This window comes from Phascolarctos cinereus, unplaced genomic scaffold, assembly GCF_003287225.1.
Source record: "Phascolarctos cinereus isolate Bilbo 61053 unplaced genomic scaffold, phaCin_HiC Scaffold_5;HRSCAF=322, whole genome shotgun sequence".
Classification (NCBI taxonomy): domain Eukaryota; kingdom Metazoa; phylum Chordata; class Mammalia; order Diprotodontia; family Phascolarctidae; genus Phascolarctos; species Phascolarctos cinereus.
Window position 1 is genome coordinate 248,180,482 of NW_027555958.1, and position 18,564 is coordinate 248,199,045.

At 41.7% G+C, this 18,564-nt stretch overlaps 1 protein-coding gene across 7 annotated transcripts in view; it reads left to right on the plus strand.

Annotated features, from left to right (window-relative positions):
- Window positions 1-14,169, plus strand: part of TRIM26 (tripartite motif containing 26) — a 50,377-nt gene extending 36,208 nt beyond the window's left edge. For 5 of the 7 annotated variants that reach the window (XM_078155514.1, XM_078155512.1, XM_078155511.1 and 2 more), the window contains 7 exons: window positions 5,387-5,875; window positions 6,114-6,209; window positions 7,647-7,877; window positions 10,322-10,344; window positions 10,749-10,864; window positions 11,128-11,160; window positions 11,791-14,169. In XM_078155514.1, the coding sequence (XP_078011640.1) occupies window positions 5,438-5,875; window positions 6,114-6,209; window positions 7,647-7,877; window positions 10,322-10,344; window positions 10,749-10,864; window positions 11,128-11,160; window positions 11,791-12,467 (1,614 nt within the window). In that variant the 5' untranslated portion in view covers window positions 5,387-5,437 and the 3' untranslated portion in view covers window positions 12,468-14,169. Of the gene's footprint in view, window positions 1-5,327; window positions 5,876-6,113; window positions 6,210-7,646; window positions 7,878-10,321; window positions 10,345-10,748; window positions 10,865-11,127; window positions 11,161-11,790 lie in introns of all 7 variants that reach the window. The other 2 variants (XM_078155513.1, XM_020974174.2) reach the window with 1 other exon arrangement.
- The last annotated feature ends 4,395 nt before the right edge of the window (window positions 14,170-18,564 follow it).

The window sequence follows — 18,564 nt, forward strand, 5'->3', positions numbered from 1 at the left end:
GCACGTCTGAATTGCTTTCCTCCTCACTACAGTGCCTGCCTATCAGAGAAGATCATGAAAGAGAAAATATAGAATGTTGATTAGGTAAAATTGAAAAAGCTTTTGTACAAACAATATCAATACAACTGGGATAAGAAGAGAAACTGTCAGTTGCGGGGGAAAAAGCTTTGCATCAAATACTTATGATTAAAATCTGATGGGAACAGTTAGTGCTGGGCCAGGAGTCAGGAAGACTCATCTTTTTGAGTTCAAGTCTGGCTTCCGACACTTACTAGCTGTATATTCCTGGGCAAGTCATTTAACCCTGTTTGCTTCAGTTTCCTCATCTTCAGAATGAACTGAGAAGGAAATGGCAAACCACTACGGTATCTTTGCTGAGAAAACCCCAAATGAGGTTATGAAGAGTCAGACATGACTGAAAAATGACTCAGCACAAAGTCTGATAGCCAAGATATATAGGAAATTGAAATACTAAATTTCATTCCCCAATAGATAAGCAGTCAAAGGATGTGAACGGTTTTCAGAAGAAGAAATAAAAATAACAATCATATGAAAAAATCCTCCAAATCACCAATAATGAAGAGATTGCAAATTTAAATACCTTTGAGGTTTTTACCTCCTATCCATCATAATGGAGTGTTCTGTGTTGGAGGTAATGTGGGAACTCAGGCACATTAATATTTCTGTTGGTTGATCTATGAATTGGTACAAACACTTGAAAAGCAGTTTAGAATTATGTCACTCATTATGAGAAAAGTCACTAAACTGCTCATACACTATTGGACTTATACTCCAAGGAGGTCAATGACAGAAGAAAGACCCCATATGTACAGAAATATTCCTAGCCAACACTTTTTATGGTAGCAAAAAACTGGGAACAAAGCAAGTGCCCATTGATTGGGTGAGTGACTGAACAAATGGTGGAATATGAATGTGATGCAGTGTTATTGACAAAATGACAAATACGAGGAATTCAGAGAAACACTGGAATACTTGAATGAACTGATTCACAGAAAAGAAATCAAAACTAAGGGCGTGATATAGACAGTGGCAAAAATGATCTAAACAGAAACAACATTAAAAGGAAGCAGAACTCAGATTAATTGCAATGAACAATCATAGTTCCAGAGAAGAGAGGATAAAGTGTACTTTTCTCACTAGAGTTTTGAGGCCTATTACTATGGAATTTTGCCAGTGCTGATAGACTCACTTGGTTTTTGTTGTTATGCAGGATTCATTTTGTTATATTGGAAAATGATGCATTATGTAACTACATAAAATGGACAATTCTGACTATGAAATTAAAGTTTTTGCACAAATAAAACCAAATGCAGTGAAAATTAGAAGAGAAACAAGTAGCAGGGGGAAAAAAGGCTTTGTAGCAAGTATCACTGAGAAAGGTCTCAGATTCAGCATATGAACTATTTTAAGCTTAAACTTAGAAGTTAAAGCTTAACTTAAAAGACTTTTGAGATACCTTCTACATAAGGGACTAATTCAGATCCATAAGACTTAAGATCTATTTCCCAGTAGATAAATGGTCAGAGGGTAAGAACAGGCCTTTTTTGGGGCGGGGGGGAGTTTGGTTTTTTGTTGTTGTTTTTTTTTTAGTGAGGCAGTTGGGGTTAAGTGACTTGCCCAGAGTCACACAGCTAGAGTGTTATGTGTCTGAGGCTGGATTTGTACTCAGGTCCTCCTGACTCCAGGGCTGGTGCTCTATCCACTGTACCACCTAGCTGCCCCTAAGAGCAGGTAGTTTTCAGAGGAAGAAATCGAAGCTGAAAATATGTTCCAAATTATTAGTAATTAGTGATTTGCAATAATAATTATAATTAATTTACATGATGCTATCATTGATAATTTGCAGTAATTAATGAAATACAAACTAATGCATCTGTGAGGTTCTACTTCACTCTCATTAGATTAGCAAAGATGACAAAAGAGGAAACTGACAACTGTTGGAGGGGCTTCTGAGAAAGCAGACATGCTAACATACTTTTACTGTGAATTAGTCCATCCATTTTCTTTCTTTTTTTTCTTTTTTGGTTGGTCTATCCGTTTTTTAAAAAAAATTTATTAATTTATTTTGATTTATCCACAATCACTTCCATATGCTTTTGAGTTGAAAATTTTTCTCCCCCTTCCTCCCCCCACCCTCCCCAAGATGGTGCACAATCTGATATAGGCTTTATATTTACATACCCATTAAACATATTTTCACATTAGTGAAGTTGTAAGGAAAAATTAAAACCAATAGGAGGAACCATCAGAAAGATGAAACAAAACTCAACAGAAGGTAAAAATAAGTGATAGTGATTCGACTTCCATAGTTCTTTCTCTGGATGTGGACAGCATTTTCCATCCCGAGGCTTCTGGAGATGTCTTAGATCCTCATAATGCTGAGAAGGGTTCAGTTTAACAGTCTTAGTCGTTGCATAATGTGGCTGTTATTGTGTACAAAGTTCTCTTGGTTCTGCTCACTTCACTCAGCATCAGACCATGTAAGTCTTTCCAGGTTTTTCTGAAGTTAGCCTGTTCATCATTTCTTGGTCTATCCATTTTCTAAAGCAATTTGGAATTGTGTCCCTCAAGTCACTAAACTGACCCAGTGATATCACCACCAGGCATACCAAAGACACCAGGAAAAGGAAAAGGACCTATTTGTACAAAAATATTTATAGCATCGCCTTTCGTAGTAGCAAAATACTGGATACTAATGGGGTGCTTACTTATTGAGCAGTGACTAAATACATCATGATATATGAATGTAATGGAGTATTTTGGGGTGTGAAATAATGAAATGAATAATCTCCGAAGAAACTTGAAAGACCTGTGTGAATTGATGCAGAATGAAGTGAACAGAAGTAAGAGAAGCATTTATACAGTGACAGAAACACAAGGACAACTTTAAAAGAAGTCTGATCAATGCAGTGACAAATAAGGATTTCAGAGGACAGAAGATGAAGTATGCTGTCTGCTTCCTGCCGGAGAGGGGGGTGGACTTAAAGTAAAGGAATAGGTGTAAATTTTTAGACATAGCCAATGAGAGAATTTGTTTAATCATACATATTTGTTATGAGCTTTTTAAAACATATTATAATTGTTTGATGTGGGAGAGAGGTAGCTGGGTGGTACAGTGGATAGAATGCCAAGCGTGGAGTCAGGAAGATTCATCTTCTTGAGTTTAAATGTGGCCTCAGATATACTAGCAGTGTGACCCTGGGCAAGTCACTTAACCCTGTTTGCCTCAGTTTCCTCATTTGTAAAATGAGCTAGAGAAGGAAATGGCAAACTACTCCAGTACCTTTGCCGAGAAAATCCGAAATGGAATCACCAATAGTTGGACACAGCTGAAACAACTGAATAATAATAGATTAAAATATTTAAGGGAAATTTTCTTACTGAGAACTCCTACGTGGATAAAATGACAAGTTTGGACAAAAACAAACAAAATATCCACTTAGAGTCAGTCACATAGATGGTAGGTGTTTTGCACACAGTACTTAAGTTTGTTTCATGAATTCATACATGTTGAATGAAGTGTTAGGACCAGGATTTCCTTCCCTCTGTTTTCTTCCTGTCTTAGTTTTCCTAGCCTTTAAGGCCCAACTTAGGTCCTACTTCTTCTGTGGAGTCTTTCTAGACTACTGTAACAGCTCACAATGCTCATTCTATTTTCCAAACCCCTGAAGCTCTTACTGATTGTACTGTATAATCTAGCACTTAGTTCTCTTAATTGATTAATGTGTATAATAAGTATTTATTAAATGTATAAGACACTGTTCTACACATTATATAGTTTACCCTTAAGTGTATACAATGTGTATACACATTATATAGTTTACCCTTAAATGAATACAATGCTGGGCATATATTAGTCACTTAATATATGTCTATTGATTGATTGGTTCCTTTTGTCACTCTTAGAGGTAGGTGCCTTTGAGTGTGACCGATAGCTATCAGTCCTATGCACAGTATTTTAAATTGTTTTTTATTAATTTAAATAAATTATTGCTAACTTTTGTGAAATTGAAAATTGTTTTTATTCTGTAATTAAGCCTTTTCTGTATTTTGTATAACTACTCTATACCAAGTTTCTTTGTCTCTTAATTAGCTCATATATCCATAGGTTTAAAAATTCAGCCTTCAATTCTGAGTTAAGGTTTGTTTGGTTTTTTTTGGTGAGGCAGTTAGGGGGGTTAAGTGACATGCCTGGGGTCACACAGCTAGTAATTGTCAGGTATCTAAGGCTAGATTTGAACTTGGGGCCTCTTGACTCCAAGGCCAGGGCTGTATCTACTGTATCACCTAGCTGCCCCTTGAGTTAAGGTTTCACAGTTCAGTTTCCCTCTAAGTCACTTTGATTAGAAGAAACTTGTTATCTTTTAGACCCTTAAGCTATGCTGATGGAATCCTAGGACAACTGTTGGCATTTTTATGCCATTTAATTTAACTTCATGAAATACATATTATTTCTAGGTATCCGTAAGGGCAGCCTGTTACCTAACTAATAAACCTTGCACCCCAAAATATAAGTAAAGGAGATCTGTTATCCTACTAACAGGCCTTACAGAATGAAGGTGGGAGCCAAGAAGTCTGTTATCTTTGTTCAGCTAATGAGCAGATAGATCCTTTCAAGCAACCCTTCCTGATAGCAGGATTGAAGGGCTGTTAGCCACAAATGTTTAGTCAGTCATATTGTTTTTGTTGACTATCACACTTTGGGCTTTGTGACCAATCCTACCGTTTTCCATCTGTGATACTCCCTGTTCTTTGTTATCTTTTGCTTCCCAAAACTACGTGAAGCTCTGTCTTATAGTCTTTGGTTGTTGAGACAGGCCATTGAGCTAATTTATTGGTGACTGCTTGTCTAACTATAACAAATTGATCATGCTTGGAACTTTATCTCTCAGTTAACCTTAATTTTAAAACATGACACTTTTATTTTTACATCACAGTCATTTCCAAACATACTTCTCCTTTTCTCACCCATCCCAATGAACCTTCCCTTGTAACAAAGGAGGAAAAAAAACACCAGGTGAACAAAATCTTTTGACAGCTTATACAACATTCCATATTCCCTCATATCTCCAAATGAAAGGTACATTTCCTCATGTCTTCTTGGGCCAAGTTTGGTTGTTATCACCTTGCTTATTTTCTTGGTTCTACTTTTTTCATCCTTCATTGGTTCATATAAGTTTAATCATATTTTTCAGAATTTCTCATCTTTGTAATTTTTTATGCCAGATAATATTTCATTACATTCCTGTATGACCATTTGTTTAGCTTTTCCCTGTTCACTGTGGGCCCACTTTTTCTCCCTGTAGGTCTTTGCCACTATAACAAGTTCCCATGCATACTCTTGATTCCATCCTCTGGTATACAGGAAAAAGGAGCCTACCCATTGAGCAGAGATCATTCCTGTGGACCAGGCACCATGGCTGCCTCTGCCCCCTTGAGAACCTTGGAAGAGGAGGTGACATGCTCCATCTGCCTTGACTACCTGAGGGACCCAGTGACCATCGACTGTGGCCATGTCTTCTGCAGAAGCTGTGTCATAGATATCCGAGCACCCCCAGGTGGCCGCCCATCATGCCCACTCTGTAAAAAGACATTTAAGAAGGATAATATTCGTCCAGTTTGGCAGCTGGCCAGCCTTGTGCAGAATATTGAGAGACTCAATGTAGAAAAGGGGAGAGATGCTAAGGAGAAGCGACCTGAGCCAATGACAATGATGCAGTGTGAACGGCACAAGGAGAAGCTACACTATTACTGTGAGGATGATGGGCGGTTCCTCTGTGTGATGTGCCGGGAGTCCAGGGAGCACAAGTACCATACAGCCATCCTCATTGAGAAGGCTGCCCAGCCCCACCGGGTAAGCCTTGGTGGTCCCTAGCTCAGTTAACTTCTAGCCAGAAGGAGGATCACAAACAACCTCTTGGAGGGTGATGAGAAAATGTATTTCCCCTTGAGAATTTGAGCAAATTAGAATTGGGGACCCCTACCATAAATAACTCAGGCAGCCTGGAATGAGAATGATTTGATAGTCTAGACTAGCCCTAAAGCCTCAAATTAGATCCCAACTGTCTTTTGTCTGCTAATTTTTTCCACAGGAAAAAATCCTGAGTCACCTGGGCACCCTAAGGAGAGACAAAGAGAGGGTTCAGAGCTTCCAAATGAAGGGGCAAACTGAGATTCAGCACCTGCTGGTGAGTGAAGTCTTCAGGCCAAACATCTAGGCACATTCACTGGGTTTCTGCTGAGAGGATACAATAAACATGTCAGATTAATATATGTATAATATACATTTATAATAAATTATTTCAGAAGAAAAGGAAGGAAAAGATGAATTTGATTAGTGAGTTCAGTCAGTCAGCTTGCATTTATTAAGTGCGTACTACGTGCCAAGCACCGTGGTAAGTGCTGGGGATACATCGAAAGATGAAAGGCAATCTCTGATCTTAAAGAGTTCACAGGCCAATGGAGGAGACAATGTAAAGACAACTATATACAAATAAGATATTTACAGGCTAAATTGATGATAATCAACAGAGGGCAGTTACTAGCATTAAGGGAGATTGGGACAGGCTTCTTGCAAAAGGTGGGACTTTAGACCTGAAGGAAGCCAGGCTGAAGCCAGGAAATGGAAAAGAGGAGGGAAAAGAATTCCAGGCATGGGAATTCAGTCAAATAGGCCATAAGTGATGATGGAAATAATGCCAAGGAGAGAGAGCAAACCTGAGTGGGACTGCTTAGAAAGGAGGTTGGCATGGACTGATTTAAAGGAAGGCATCCTTGAGAGCATCCCCAGTGGTAGCCAGAGTGCAGTGGCTATGAGACAGTCATCTGAGTCAAGGAGAGTATTAGTTTGGTTAGAGTAGTGAACTCAGATTTAATGGAAAGAACATTGCACTCAGGAGTCAGGCAACCTGAGTTCTAGGCTTGGCTCTTCCACTAATCAACGGTATTACTTGACTTTAGGCAGGTTCTGGATTTCAGTTTTCTCCTCTGTCTAACAGCATAATAATAGCTAGGTGAGATTACATAAGGCCCCTTTCACCTCTCATGTTTTGTGATTCATAGACTTTAGGGACTTCGAAGATCATCTAATCCAGTCCACTCATTTAATAGTAAGAAACTGAGGCATGGAGAAGTTGAATAATATCCAAGGTCATGTAGATAGTAAGTGGCAGAGATGGAATTCAAACCTCTATCTTCTCATGTGAGAATTGGTCCTTTTCCCACTACTGCCTCTGTTGAGTTGGGATGAGGAGAAAAGAAGTGAGTAAGGCTTGAGCCGTTGTGGGGACAGAAGAAGCAGAATACCAGACTAAGCACAAAGGGTCTCATGAACTGTGCTGAGCTTTTTTCCAAGACCAGTGGGGCACTGTGGTATAATGGTGGGAATGCTGGACTTCGAGTCAGGAAGATCTGAGTTCAGATCTTGCCTCTGACACTAACCATGACAACAAGGCAAGTGACATAACTTGTTTGGGCCTCAGTTTCCTCATATGTAAAATTGGGGGTTGGGCTTGATGACCATAAAAGATTTCTTCTAGCTCTAAATTTCTGATCCTATGATCCCTAGGAAGGCATTCATATTTATATTGTCTCAGTGTCTTTGTATGCACTTTCATCCACTGTAGACCAAACTCCAGATGGAGAGGCAGAACATTGCCTCAGAGTTTGCCCAGGGGCATCAGTTCCTGAGAGAACGTGAACAGCACCTCCTGGAACGGCTTGAGGGACTGGAGCGGGAGGTTATCGAGGGGAGAGAGAAGTACAATCTCAGAGCCTCTGGGGAGCTCACCAGGCTAGGGAATGTGATCTCAGAACTGGAGGAGAAGGCCCAGCAGCCAGCGGCAGAGCTCATGCAGGTGAGAGACTCCTTAAAGAAAAGCTGACCCCTCAGTTCCCTGAGAGATAGTCTGTTCTGATGGAAATAGTGCTTGACCAGGAGTCAAGAGTTCTAAACCAAGCCCTTCCTTTTCCATTTTTCTGGGCCTTAGTTTCCTTATATATAGAATGAGGATAATAGCGTTATTATAGTAAGGAGCAAATAAGATAAGGCATATAAACTTCATTTTATACAAAGGTAAGGTATGAGGTGTTATTATTGTTATCATTGACAAGACTCTGGGTCAAAACTTGTTCTGCCTGATCTCTACTTTTGTCTGTGACCTTTGGAAAATCTTTTTAAGCTTTTTGGACCTCAGTTTCCCCTGTTTGTAAAATGGGTGAGTAACATCTGCTTTACCTGTTAATAGTTACAGAGTACACTTGTATGTATCATCTTACCAAAATTGTTCATTTGTGATTAGTGGAAAACTAGGTCTTATCCATAGCCAAGGAGTCTACCTTCGACCCTTTGTCAGTCATTAACCAGGTAAGCTGACATGTTCCTGTGTTAGGAAGCTGCACTGGGGTTACCTTGTGGGGGAGAGAAAGTATTTATTTTGTGTAACTAAAATATTGTAGGCATTGCTTAACTATGCTCTTTGTTTTGAGAAATCATAGGCTTTGTATTCACGGAACAGTTCCCATGAATTTAAACCATTTGCTTGGAGTAAATGTATGTATTTCTCATGAAAACTTACCATCATAATTATTCATCCACAAGTTAAAGATTTGCCAAAAAATTGTCAAAATCTCAATTTTAGAGTCTCTTTGAAATGCATAATATTTTAGAAAACCAGTAACTATTAATGTCAAAAAAGCAAAAATTGTTGTAGAAATGTCAGTGTCATTTTCCCCTTAACATTCCATGGCACGAAGGTCCCCTGAATCTTTTGGCCATTCATTCTTTTTTGCTTTTCAGGGGAGGGCAGGCTTCATAGAACTGAGAGAATGGGTTCATGAAAGGCTTCATGGAGGAGGAGGTGATATTCCTTTAAAGAGGAAGTAGGAATTCAAGAAGCTAAGAGGATGAGGCAGGATGTTCCATGCATGGGGAACTATGTGAGCAAAATGTAGGAAATGGAAGAATGCATGGGCCATTCAGGGGGTAGAGTAGGTCCCTTTGGTTGGAATCTAGAGTGTGCTGAGACTGTGAGATAAAGTTGGAAAGGTAGGGTGGCACCAAATTGTTGAGGGCCATAGATATCAGGCAAAGGAGTAGGAAATTGACTCAGTAGGTAGTGAGAGGAGTTAGGATGCTTTTGTGACCTCTTGCTCCCATATCTAGAGAGAGGGAAGCCAGGCCAGAAGAGAGACAGAGAAATAATATAGAGGGCTAAGGGTATGAGGAAAGGGGAAAGGGGAAGGGAACAAGGATAATTTAGTCAGGAGAAGAAAAGGTTGAGGGAGAAACTAGCTCACTGTATTTCTGTCTTTGAGCAGTCAGACTGTAGAGGGTGGGGCCAACTGGTTTCCAGTCTACAGACCATAGAGTAGAAGGACATGGGCTGAAATTAAAATGGCAGCCAAGGGTTAGGGACTGGACCTCTGATTTTATTGGTGTAGGGAGCCTCTGGATGAGGAAACTCACTTTAGCAATTTGTACTGGCACACTGTAACGTGGTTTTAACAAGGTTCTTATCATTAATACAAGTAAACCAATGTTCATGGATCCCAGGTTCTAAACCCCTGACTATACCTTACTTTGAGACTCATGGAATATCTTATATTTCATGGAAGAGATCTTATTAACTCTTATCCCCTAACGCCTTTAGGAAGAGTTAGTTTGCATATAAGGGCAACTAGGTGGTCCTGTGGGTAGAGCTCTGCACCAAGCCTGAAGTCAGGAAGACCTGAGTTTAAATCTGGCCTCAGACATTTGCTAGCTTTGTGACTCTAGGCAAGTTACTTAACTCTTTGTGGCCTCAATTTCCTCATCTGTAAAATGAGCTGATGAAGGATTGCCAAAAAAACCCCCAAAATGTGGTTATGAGGAGTCAGACATGACTGAAAATGACTGAACAACAACAAAATTTACTGATGCCTGAGGGAGAATGGAACAAGAAAACCACTGGATGGATGAGATAGCTGGGGAAACTCCAAGGGAAGGAGGTATCCTAGAATGGGAAATCCCTTTTTGGCTATGACCAACCACTTGAATTCAGATCCAAAGCCATCTTTATCATGAAGTTTGCAATTTGATAATTCCTAGCCAAGAATATTCTAAATCTTGTTATACCACACTGTTGTCAGTGATTATTTCATAACTCTTCTAACCTGGCAGTAATGAATACTGGTTGATTAGAGCTATCTTCTAGTCAGTTGTCCCTATTTCTTGTTTTTAAATGGCTGCTCTTTTAACCATGCATAACCTCTCCCCTTTGTCTGTGAGTTAACTCTCATTGTGTGTCTCCTTTCTTTTTAGGACACCAGAGACTTCCTAAACAGGTAAAAAGACATATTTTCCACAATGTACATCATTCCTCTGTGCCCACATCCTTCTTATGTCTTTGACTCATTTTCATTTGCCACTTGTCTAACTACAAGCCTTTGAAATGCCACAAGAGTATGGATGGTGCAAGGGAGGCCCTTACTCTTACATCCCATGTCTCTGTGGCTTTATTCTTGGTGGACTGGGAACAAAGAAGACTCTTCTGGCACTGAGAACCCCCTGAAAGCTATCTTCCAGGATCCTGAGCCACACAAAGCAGAAATTTGGCCTTGTCGTTTCTGAAATAGTTTCATCAGAAGGCCTTTTCCAACTACTCCTGATGTGAGGGAAATGTCCCAACCCTCAGGAAAGTTTCCACCAGCAGTGGGGATGACTTGTTTTACGTTCATCTTCTTCTTAGGTATCCACGGAAGAAGTTCTGGAGTGGGAAACCTGTTGCTCCAGCTGTTAGGAAAAGAACTGGAGAATTCTCTGATAAGCTTCATTCCTTGCGAAAAGGCCTGAGGGAATTCCAAGGTAAAGGTCGGATGTGGAGGGAAACTTAGATAGTGTCCCTTCCCCCCAGATATTTAACCGATTTCTGATTCTCATCATAGTCTCTCTGGCCTTGTTATCAAACTCAGGATGTCTTCCCTGCTCTCTTTGGTGGTTCCTGGGCTATGCCACTTTAAATGCTCTATTACTCTGCTGTAGAACCTCTCCCTCCCCCACCTTCATTCCTCCCTTATTCTCAAGTTCTCGGATCAGAATCTCATCATTGTCTCTTTCTTCTCCACCAGGGAAGCTGCTAAGAGTCCTGGAATATAAGACAGGTGAGTGTCCAGGATGTCATCAAATAAAGAAAATTTTTCTTACACAAAGCTCCCACAGCCAGTCTTAGTAATCCCTTTCTGTGGCAAACAGTTCTTTCCTCAGAATGCCCTTACATATATCATTAAATGACATTATATATGTAAAGATTACATGAATGGTAAAGTATTACACAAGTGTAATCCATTATTCACGTTTAAACTAAATCCCTCCCATTGAAAAAGTCTGAGATGAGGATCAGTGAATCCCGCCTTCTGTATCCTGCTGCCCAAGAAACATATAGACCATAATTTGCTCTCCCCTTATACCCTGATCTCCCTTTGCCCACAGCATTCTTTTATTCATATTTAATTATTCAGGTCCCCTTCTTTCTTCATAGACTTTTGTCTCCTGTTCCTCTCCCTTCCTAATTTTTTTCCCCATTTCTGACTTTCATATAATCTGCATGGTATCATTATGTCTGGAAAAGGGAGACAGTTTGGCCCAAGGCCAGATACCAAATGCCATCTCTGTCTCTGACTCTTTTGCTGGGTTCTTGTTGGGATGGCCTTGAATCTTGTGGAACTGCTACTCCCAGACCCCTCTCCTTATTTTCTTCCCTTCCCTACCATTTTTCCCTCTTATCTCCACAGTGAACGTCACTTTGGACCCCCAGACCGCCAGTGGGTACCTTATATTGTCTGAGGACTGGAAGTGTGTGTCCTTTACCAACATGTATCAGAGTCTATACCAACACCCCCAGCAGTTTGATCCTGAACCTGCAGTTCTGGGTAGTAAGGGCTTCACTTGGGGCAAAGTCTATTGGGAAGTGGTAGTGGAGAGGGAAGGATGGGGGGAAGAGGAAGGGGAGGAAGAAGAAGAAGGAGAGGAGGAAGAAGAAGAAGAAGAAAATGGATATGGGGAAGGAGAGGAGGACTGGGAGACAGATGAGGATGATGAATCAGGTGGAGATGAAGATGAAGATGATTTGGAAGAGGATGACGTTGTTCAGGAGTCCTGTCTGGTGGGTATTGCCAGAGACAGTGTGAGGAAGAAGGGGGAGCTCCGCCTAAGCCCTGAGGATGGGGTATGGGCTCTGCGTCTGTCAGCTGCTGGTGTATGGGTTAACACCAATCCCGAAGCAGAGTTATTCCTTGCCCAGCGACCCAGAAGAGTAGGGATTGCTCTAGATTATGATGGGGGTACAGTGACCTTCACTAATGCAGAATCACAGGAACTTATTTACACATTCTCGGCATCCTTTACAAGGCGTTTGGTTCCCTTCTTTTGGCTAAATTGGCCAGGAACAAGTCTTGTTCTGAAACCCTGAAAGAGATACACATACATAGATCCTCTCTCTGGCCCTCCCTTGCTTCAGTGCTTTGGTTCCCCTTCAGGGGGGCAAATAGTCCTGGGAATGAACATGATTCATTGAGGGGGGATATCAGGAGTAAGAAAGAGGAGGGTCTCTGTGCCTACTGCCAATCCTTATGTCCTTAGTTTCTATGGCCCCCATGTAGACTTTCACCAGGGCTAGTTCTACAACTTGAACTGTCCTAATTATGACATTTCTGATGGTCTCCATTCTCCATGAGGTGATAAATTTCACCAAGACTCTAGCCATGAATTCCATTTGTTCGATATCTCTTCCCCCAAAGTCATTCCCAATGCCATTGGAGTTCTAGGTGATATTGATGATAAAACCCAAGAGTCTTGCAAAGTCTATTTCTCTAGTTTCCTGTACTGTGCTTTCTCCCCTTTCCCATAATAACCACTTACCCTTGACTGGCTAGCTGCTTCTTATCCCTCGGTTCTAAACCCCACCTCTCTCCCAGTCAGCCTTCCTCCATGTAGTAAAGAGATAATTTCTTCAAAATGTAAATGAAAATATGATGTATGGAATAAAATGGAAAGTCCCTAGGGTTTCTTTCAGACTGAGGGGCTCTTAAGATGTCTGAAGAAGGGAAAGGGACTCCATGGATCCCAGGTGCTAGTGGGGATCCATTTCTCTTACTACATTTTGATTTATGTGAAGCCCTTGAGTGAGGTCCTGACCCAAGTTCATACTCTGTGCTGGTCCTGGGCTTTGCAGGTGAGGTTCGTAATGGTTGTCAAGGTACTGACCTCAAGTCCTGATGTCCTGATGTGTACATAGACCCATTTGACTTTGGGAAAATTATCAAGATCAATAAATCACCTTTGTGAATCTATTCTTTTGAGTATGTGACTGAGCCCAGAGTCTCTTATTCCTGTGACTGGGTCTGGCATCCCACCTCACCTCAAAGGCCAGTGCTCTGTTTTTGCCTGTATATAGACATGCCCCTGGTCTCTGGTGCTTTTCCAACCCTGACTCTGAGCTCCTCCAATAAGGCCTTAACTTTTTGTCCGCTAGTTCCCTCTCATGCAGTTTCAGTCCAGATCCTTCCCTTCTCCTTAAGAAGGGATAAGGGAAGGATGGCAAGGTGCCTCAGAGGTCCACAATCAGATCTCCATTCTCTGCAGCAAGAGAAGGGAAGAAAATGGCTAGCTACCTCCTTCGGGGGAAAAATCCTGGCTCCTTAATCTAACATTCATGTCTTCTGCAATCTTGTGCTTATTCAACCCAATATCATGACTTAATGATCCCAAACAAGCTCTGCTCCGGCCAAATTACTCTAATTGATGTCTCTGCACCCTCCTGAAGCACCAGAGTCACTATTTACTAATCCATCCAGTAGTCCCCCAGGCCTGGAATGTCCTTTTCCCTTCCTTTGCCTGTCAAAGTCTTTGAGAGCCCATCTCTTCTGAGAGGTCTTTTTCAATTACTCTTGCCCACAGTGACTTTGTCGTTTCTTTTGTCCTGACGTGATTTCTTGTATGTACCATGTGGTGGCACTTCTCTGGTAGTATCTTGTATTACTAATTATTTCCTGTGTACATATTCTCCCCCCCCCACTAGACTGTAAGCTATGGAGGGCAGGGGCCATGTTTCGCATATCCACAGTGCTAGATACACTGCATTACTAGTGCTGAATAAATATTTGTCAAATCAACTGGGTAATGAAAAAGTAATTTCAGTCGAGCTTTGGAAAATATTCTGTATTTTTAACATGCACAATGGTGTACTACAGTGTTTCTCAAAGTGTGGTCTGGGAGCCGCTAGAGATCTCTTTCAGGGGACCTGAAGGATCAAAACTCTTCATAATACTAATTTCTAAAATGGTAAATATTGATATAATCCACATAAACAAAAACTCTTGGGGTGGGGTGGGGCTCAGTAATGTTTAAGAGTGTATCTGGGACCTAATCCCCAAAAGTTTAAGAATTGTTGGTATAGTGTAGGGTCTGGAAGACCTAGGTTGAAATCTCCCCTCTTGACATCGGCCTCAGTTTTCTTTTTTTTTTTTTTTTGAAGTTTTGGGCTAGGCAATGGGGGTTAAGTGACTTTCCCAGGGTTATACAGTTACTAAGTGTTAAGTATCTGAGGCTGGATGTGAACTTGGGTCCACCTGACTGCGGGACTAGTGCTCTATCCACTGGGCCACCTAGCTGCCCCCAGTTTTCTCTTCTATAAAACAAAGTGGTTGGACTTCTGAGGACCCTTCCAGTTTTGATCCTAGGATCACTTTCTTGCCTCTGCCCAGCAAATTCCAACTAGGTAGGGTGGTGAATTTGGAGCTAACTTACTGTGTGACCTTGAACCAGGAATTTCCTTCTGGGGCTGGATTCCTTAGTTGCAAAATTTAGTTCTGTAATCATTTTCTCTTTTCAGGTTATACTGTTATGTACATTTTGTAAAGATAGTATGACGTGGTGTCTTAGTAGGAGTTCTAAAAGGGTTCGCGGCATTCATTGGTGTCTTAGTAGGAGTTCTAAAAGGGTTCGCGGGATTCATTGGTGCCGTAGTAGGAGTTCTAAAAGGGTTCGCGGGATTCATTGGTTTCACAGTAACAGGAAAATACAGGAATTGGCTTTTGCAATGAAGAACGGCAGGGGTACTTGGTCCGAAGAAAGAATTGTCTTTTGCACCCTGCAAAGGTCCGCTCTGTCCTGGCTTATATCGACCAGCGACTTTCCAGGTTTTAACTGTTCAACCTAACGTGATACGTCATTTCCGCCTGGCAACAACATGGGCTTCTCATTGGAGACGGAGACTCGGGCAGAACCAATCATAGAGCGGGAACCTTCAACACGCCAGCCCCCTAGTCTTGCAGGCTTATTTTTTGCTTATTGCTGGGAGGCGTTTACTGGGGAGGTAACACTTGGAGAAGCGGAGATGATTGGTGGATTGGTGGTGAGTCGACTGCAAAAAGTTGGTTACCAAGTGTCCTTGTCCCTTATCATATAACGTCGGGCATCAATCACCCTTTTCTGAGAAGGAAAAGATGGGGGGAAGCGGTGCTGTGGGGAGAAGGGATTTAAATCTCCAGACGTGGAGAAACTAATTGATGTAGGCAAAGGGGAGAACAGGCATTAGAAGACGGAGGAAGTATGAGAAGTCGCGGGATAAGGATGGGCCGCCTGTCTGGGAGTGACGCGCTAAGGCGGTGCTGTACCAGGAGTAAGAGCGACGATTGGAGCGACGATTGGCCTATTGGCTGGGAAACTAGAGGGACGTGAGGGGTGGGAAGGACTGCGCATGGCCGCAAATCTTGGTCCGGGAAAGGGGTTAGGACTAGGTGATATGTTAATGGAAATGAGCGTGGCTGCCGTCTTTGTGGTTTGGTGACCCTAGGCATAGACACTGGGAATGGGAATAGATGGGAAGTGTGGGGGAATAGATGACCTTTGGCAGGAGCGGAAAGGCAGTAATGAGAAATCAAGGCTAATGGGTTGTTTTGTTTTTTTTTGGCTAGGCAGTGGGGTTAAGTGATTCGCCCAGGGACGCAGCTCGTGAGTGTTACGTGTCAGGTTGGATTTGAAGTCAGGTGCTCCTGACTCCAGTGCTGTACACCACCTAGCAGCTCCTGTTCTTCCTTCTTTCCCAGCCCAGGACAAGGTTTATTAGGACACCAGTTTGGGTTGGGTGAGATTTTAAGAATCCATGCTGTCTGCCAGACTCTTAAGGAATCTGAGCTCCTGTCCTTCCTTCTTGGAGAGCACAGTGGCTCCCCCTATACTTGCCCCTCTCCCACCTCCTCCCTGCCTCCTGGGGACCCTGGCCAGCTAAAAATAGTCTACCCTTCCTTTGATTTCTTAGAGGTTTTTGTCTGGATCTCTCTTCCATCTTTATTACTTTGTGCCTTGTATCATAGTTATTTGTAGGCATGTCCTATGGTGGATAGGATACTGGACTTGGAGTCAGGAAGACCTAGGTTCAAACAGTGCTTCAAAAACTTGCTAGTTGTGTGATCCTGGGCTTCTTCTTAACTTCTCTGTGCTTCAGTTTCGTCTTTCAAAAGAGGAAGTAGGACTTGAGGGACATTAAGTCCCTTTCAACTCTAAATATGTTATGATTCTTCCTCTCTTCCCATTGGGTTGTAAGGCAGAGGGCAGAGACTGTCTTGCTTCATCTTTTGTATTCCCCTTAGCTCTTAGGTCAATGTCTTGTACGTAGCAGGGCTCAGTATTTGCTAATATTTCTAAAATATTTGTTAATATTTCTAAAAAAGAATTCTGCTTCTGCCCATGTCATTTATCTTTTCCTTCCAGGCATTTACTTCCTTTCAGTGATGGAGGCTTTAGAGCCTTGGGGAAGTGAAAATGCCAAAGTACCAGAAAAATAACTGAAGAAAAATGGACTCTTAGGTGACTCAGAGGTCAAGTAAAGAGAATAGTTCCTGGGGACTGGGAATATGAGAGAGGTTTATAGATCCTTTTAATTGAAAAAGGAGCACTTTGGTTAGTTTAGAAGCCACTGGAAGAGTCTCACTGTCTCACTGTCTTGGCAAAGTGCCTTTCATATGGTAGGTATTTATTAAATGTTTGTTAGTCAGTCAGTATTATTAAGCATCTACTATGTGCTGGGCCAAATTGCCAACATTTGCTGGGTTATGGAGAAAAAAAGAGAGTTGCAGGAAAAAACATATACCTGTGTGGGTCCCAACAAAATGTGGCAAGTCCTCAAAGAGATGGCAGTACCAGATCCTCTTGTTTCCTGAGGCCTTAAAGAGTCATGGCAAAGACAGAGAAATGGGTCTTGGAATTGAGACAGGTAGGTAATAGGAAGATGTCCTATGGACAATGGATAAGAATTTAATGGAGAGTTCATCTTGAGGGTTGGCAGAGTAGAGATGGGAGAAGTGCACAGTTTAGTGAATTTTGCACTCCTGGATTTGGGTGGGGAAGGTGGTGGTAGTAAAAATGGGTAGTTTTACCTCTGTGGTTCACTTGTAATGATAAAAGAAATGAAAGTGAGAGACTTTAGTTAGATAGAAGGAGTATGTAATAACCTACATTATGTAATTGTTCATATACATTATTACATTTGAGCTAGACAGGACAGGTATTATTATTCCTATTTTACAGATGGAAAAAGTGAGGCTCAGAAGGGTGAAATGATTTATCTAAGGTTTGCACAGCAGTGAGTACTAGAGATGGGACCGAAGTAGCCTTGTGATGACTTCTGTGTCCAGTGATTTCTTGCATTGTACCACACTGCCTGTCCTTGAAGGTAAAGATACAAAATGGTATAAGGAGAGGAGCACTCCAAAGTACTAGACCAGGATGGCATCACTACCATAGCTTTCCCTCCGTCCTTTTCCTACTTCTTCCTTCCATATTTCTTCCCTTTCCCACCCTCCCTTCTTTCTTCCCACTCTCCCTTTCTCTTTTCCTTCCCTCCCCCTCCTTTCATTTTGTCTCTCTTCTCTCCTTCCTCCCTTCCCTTCCTCCCTTCCTATATATGTGTGTGTATATACATACATATATATATGTATGTATATACACACACACACACACACACACACATCTATATATCTCATATATAAATGTTTATGTGTTTTGGTTTTTATTTTTGGCTAGGCAGTGTGCTTAAGTGACTTGCCCAGGGTCACACAGCTACTAAGTGTTAAGTATCTGAGGCTGGATGTGAACTTGGGTCCCTGTGACTCCAGGACTGGTGCTCTATCCACTGGGCCACCTAGCTGCCCCCACAGTTTTCTCTTCTATAAAATAAAGTGGTTGGACTTCTGAGGACCCTTCCAGTTTTGATCCTAGGATCACTTTCTTGCCTCTGCCCAGCAAATTCCAACTAGGTGGGGTGGTGAATTTGGAGCTAACTTACTGTGTGACCTTGAACCAGGAATTTCCTTCTGGGGCTGGATTCCTTAGTTGCAAAATTTAGTTCTGTAATCATTTTCTCTTTTCAGGTTATACTGTTATGTACATTTTGTAAAGATAGTATGACGTGGTGTCTTAGTAGGAGTTCTAAAAGGGTTCGCGGCATTCATTGGTGTCTTAGTAGGAGTTCTAAAAGGGTTCGCGGGATTCATTGGTGCCGTAGTAGG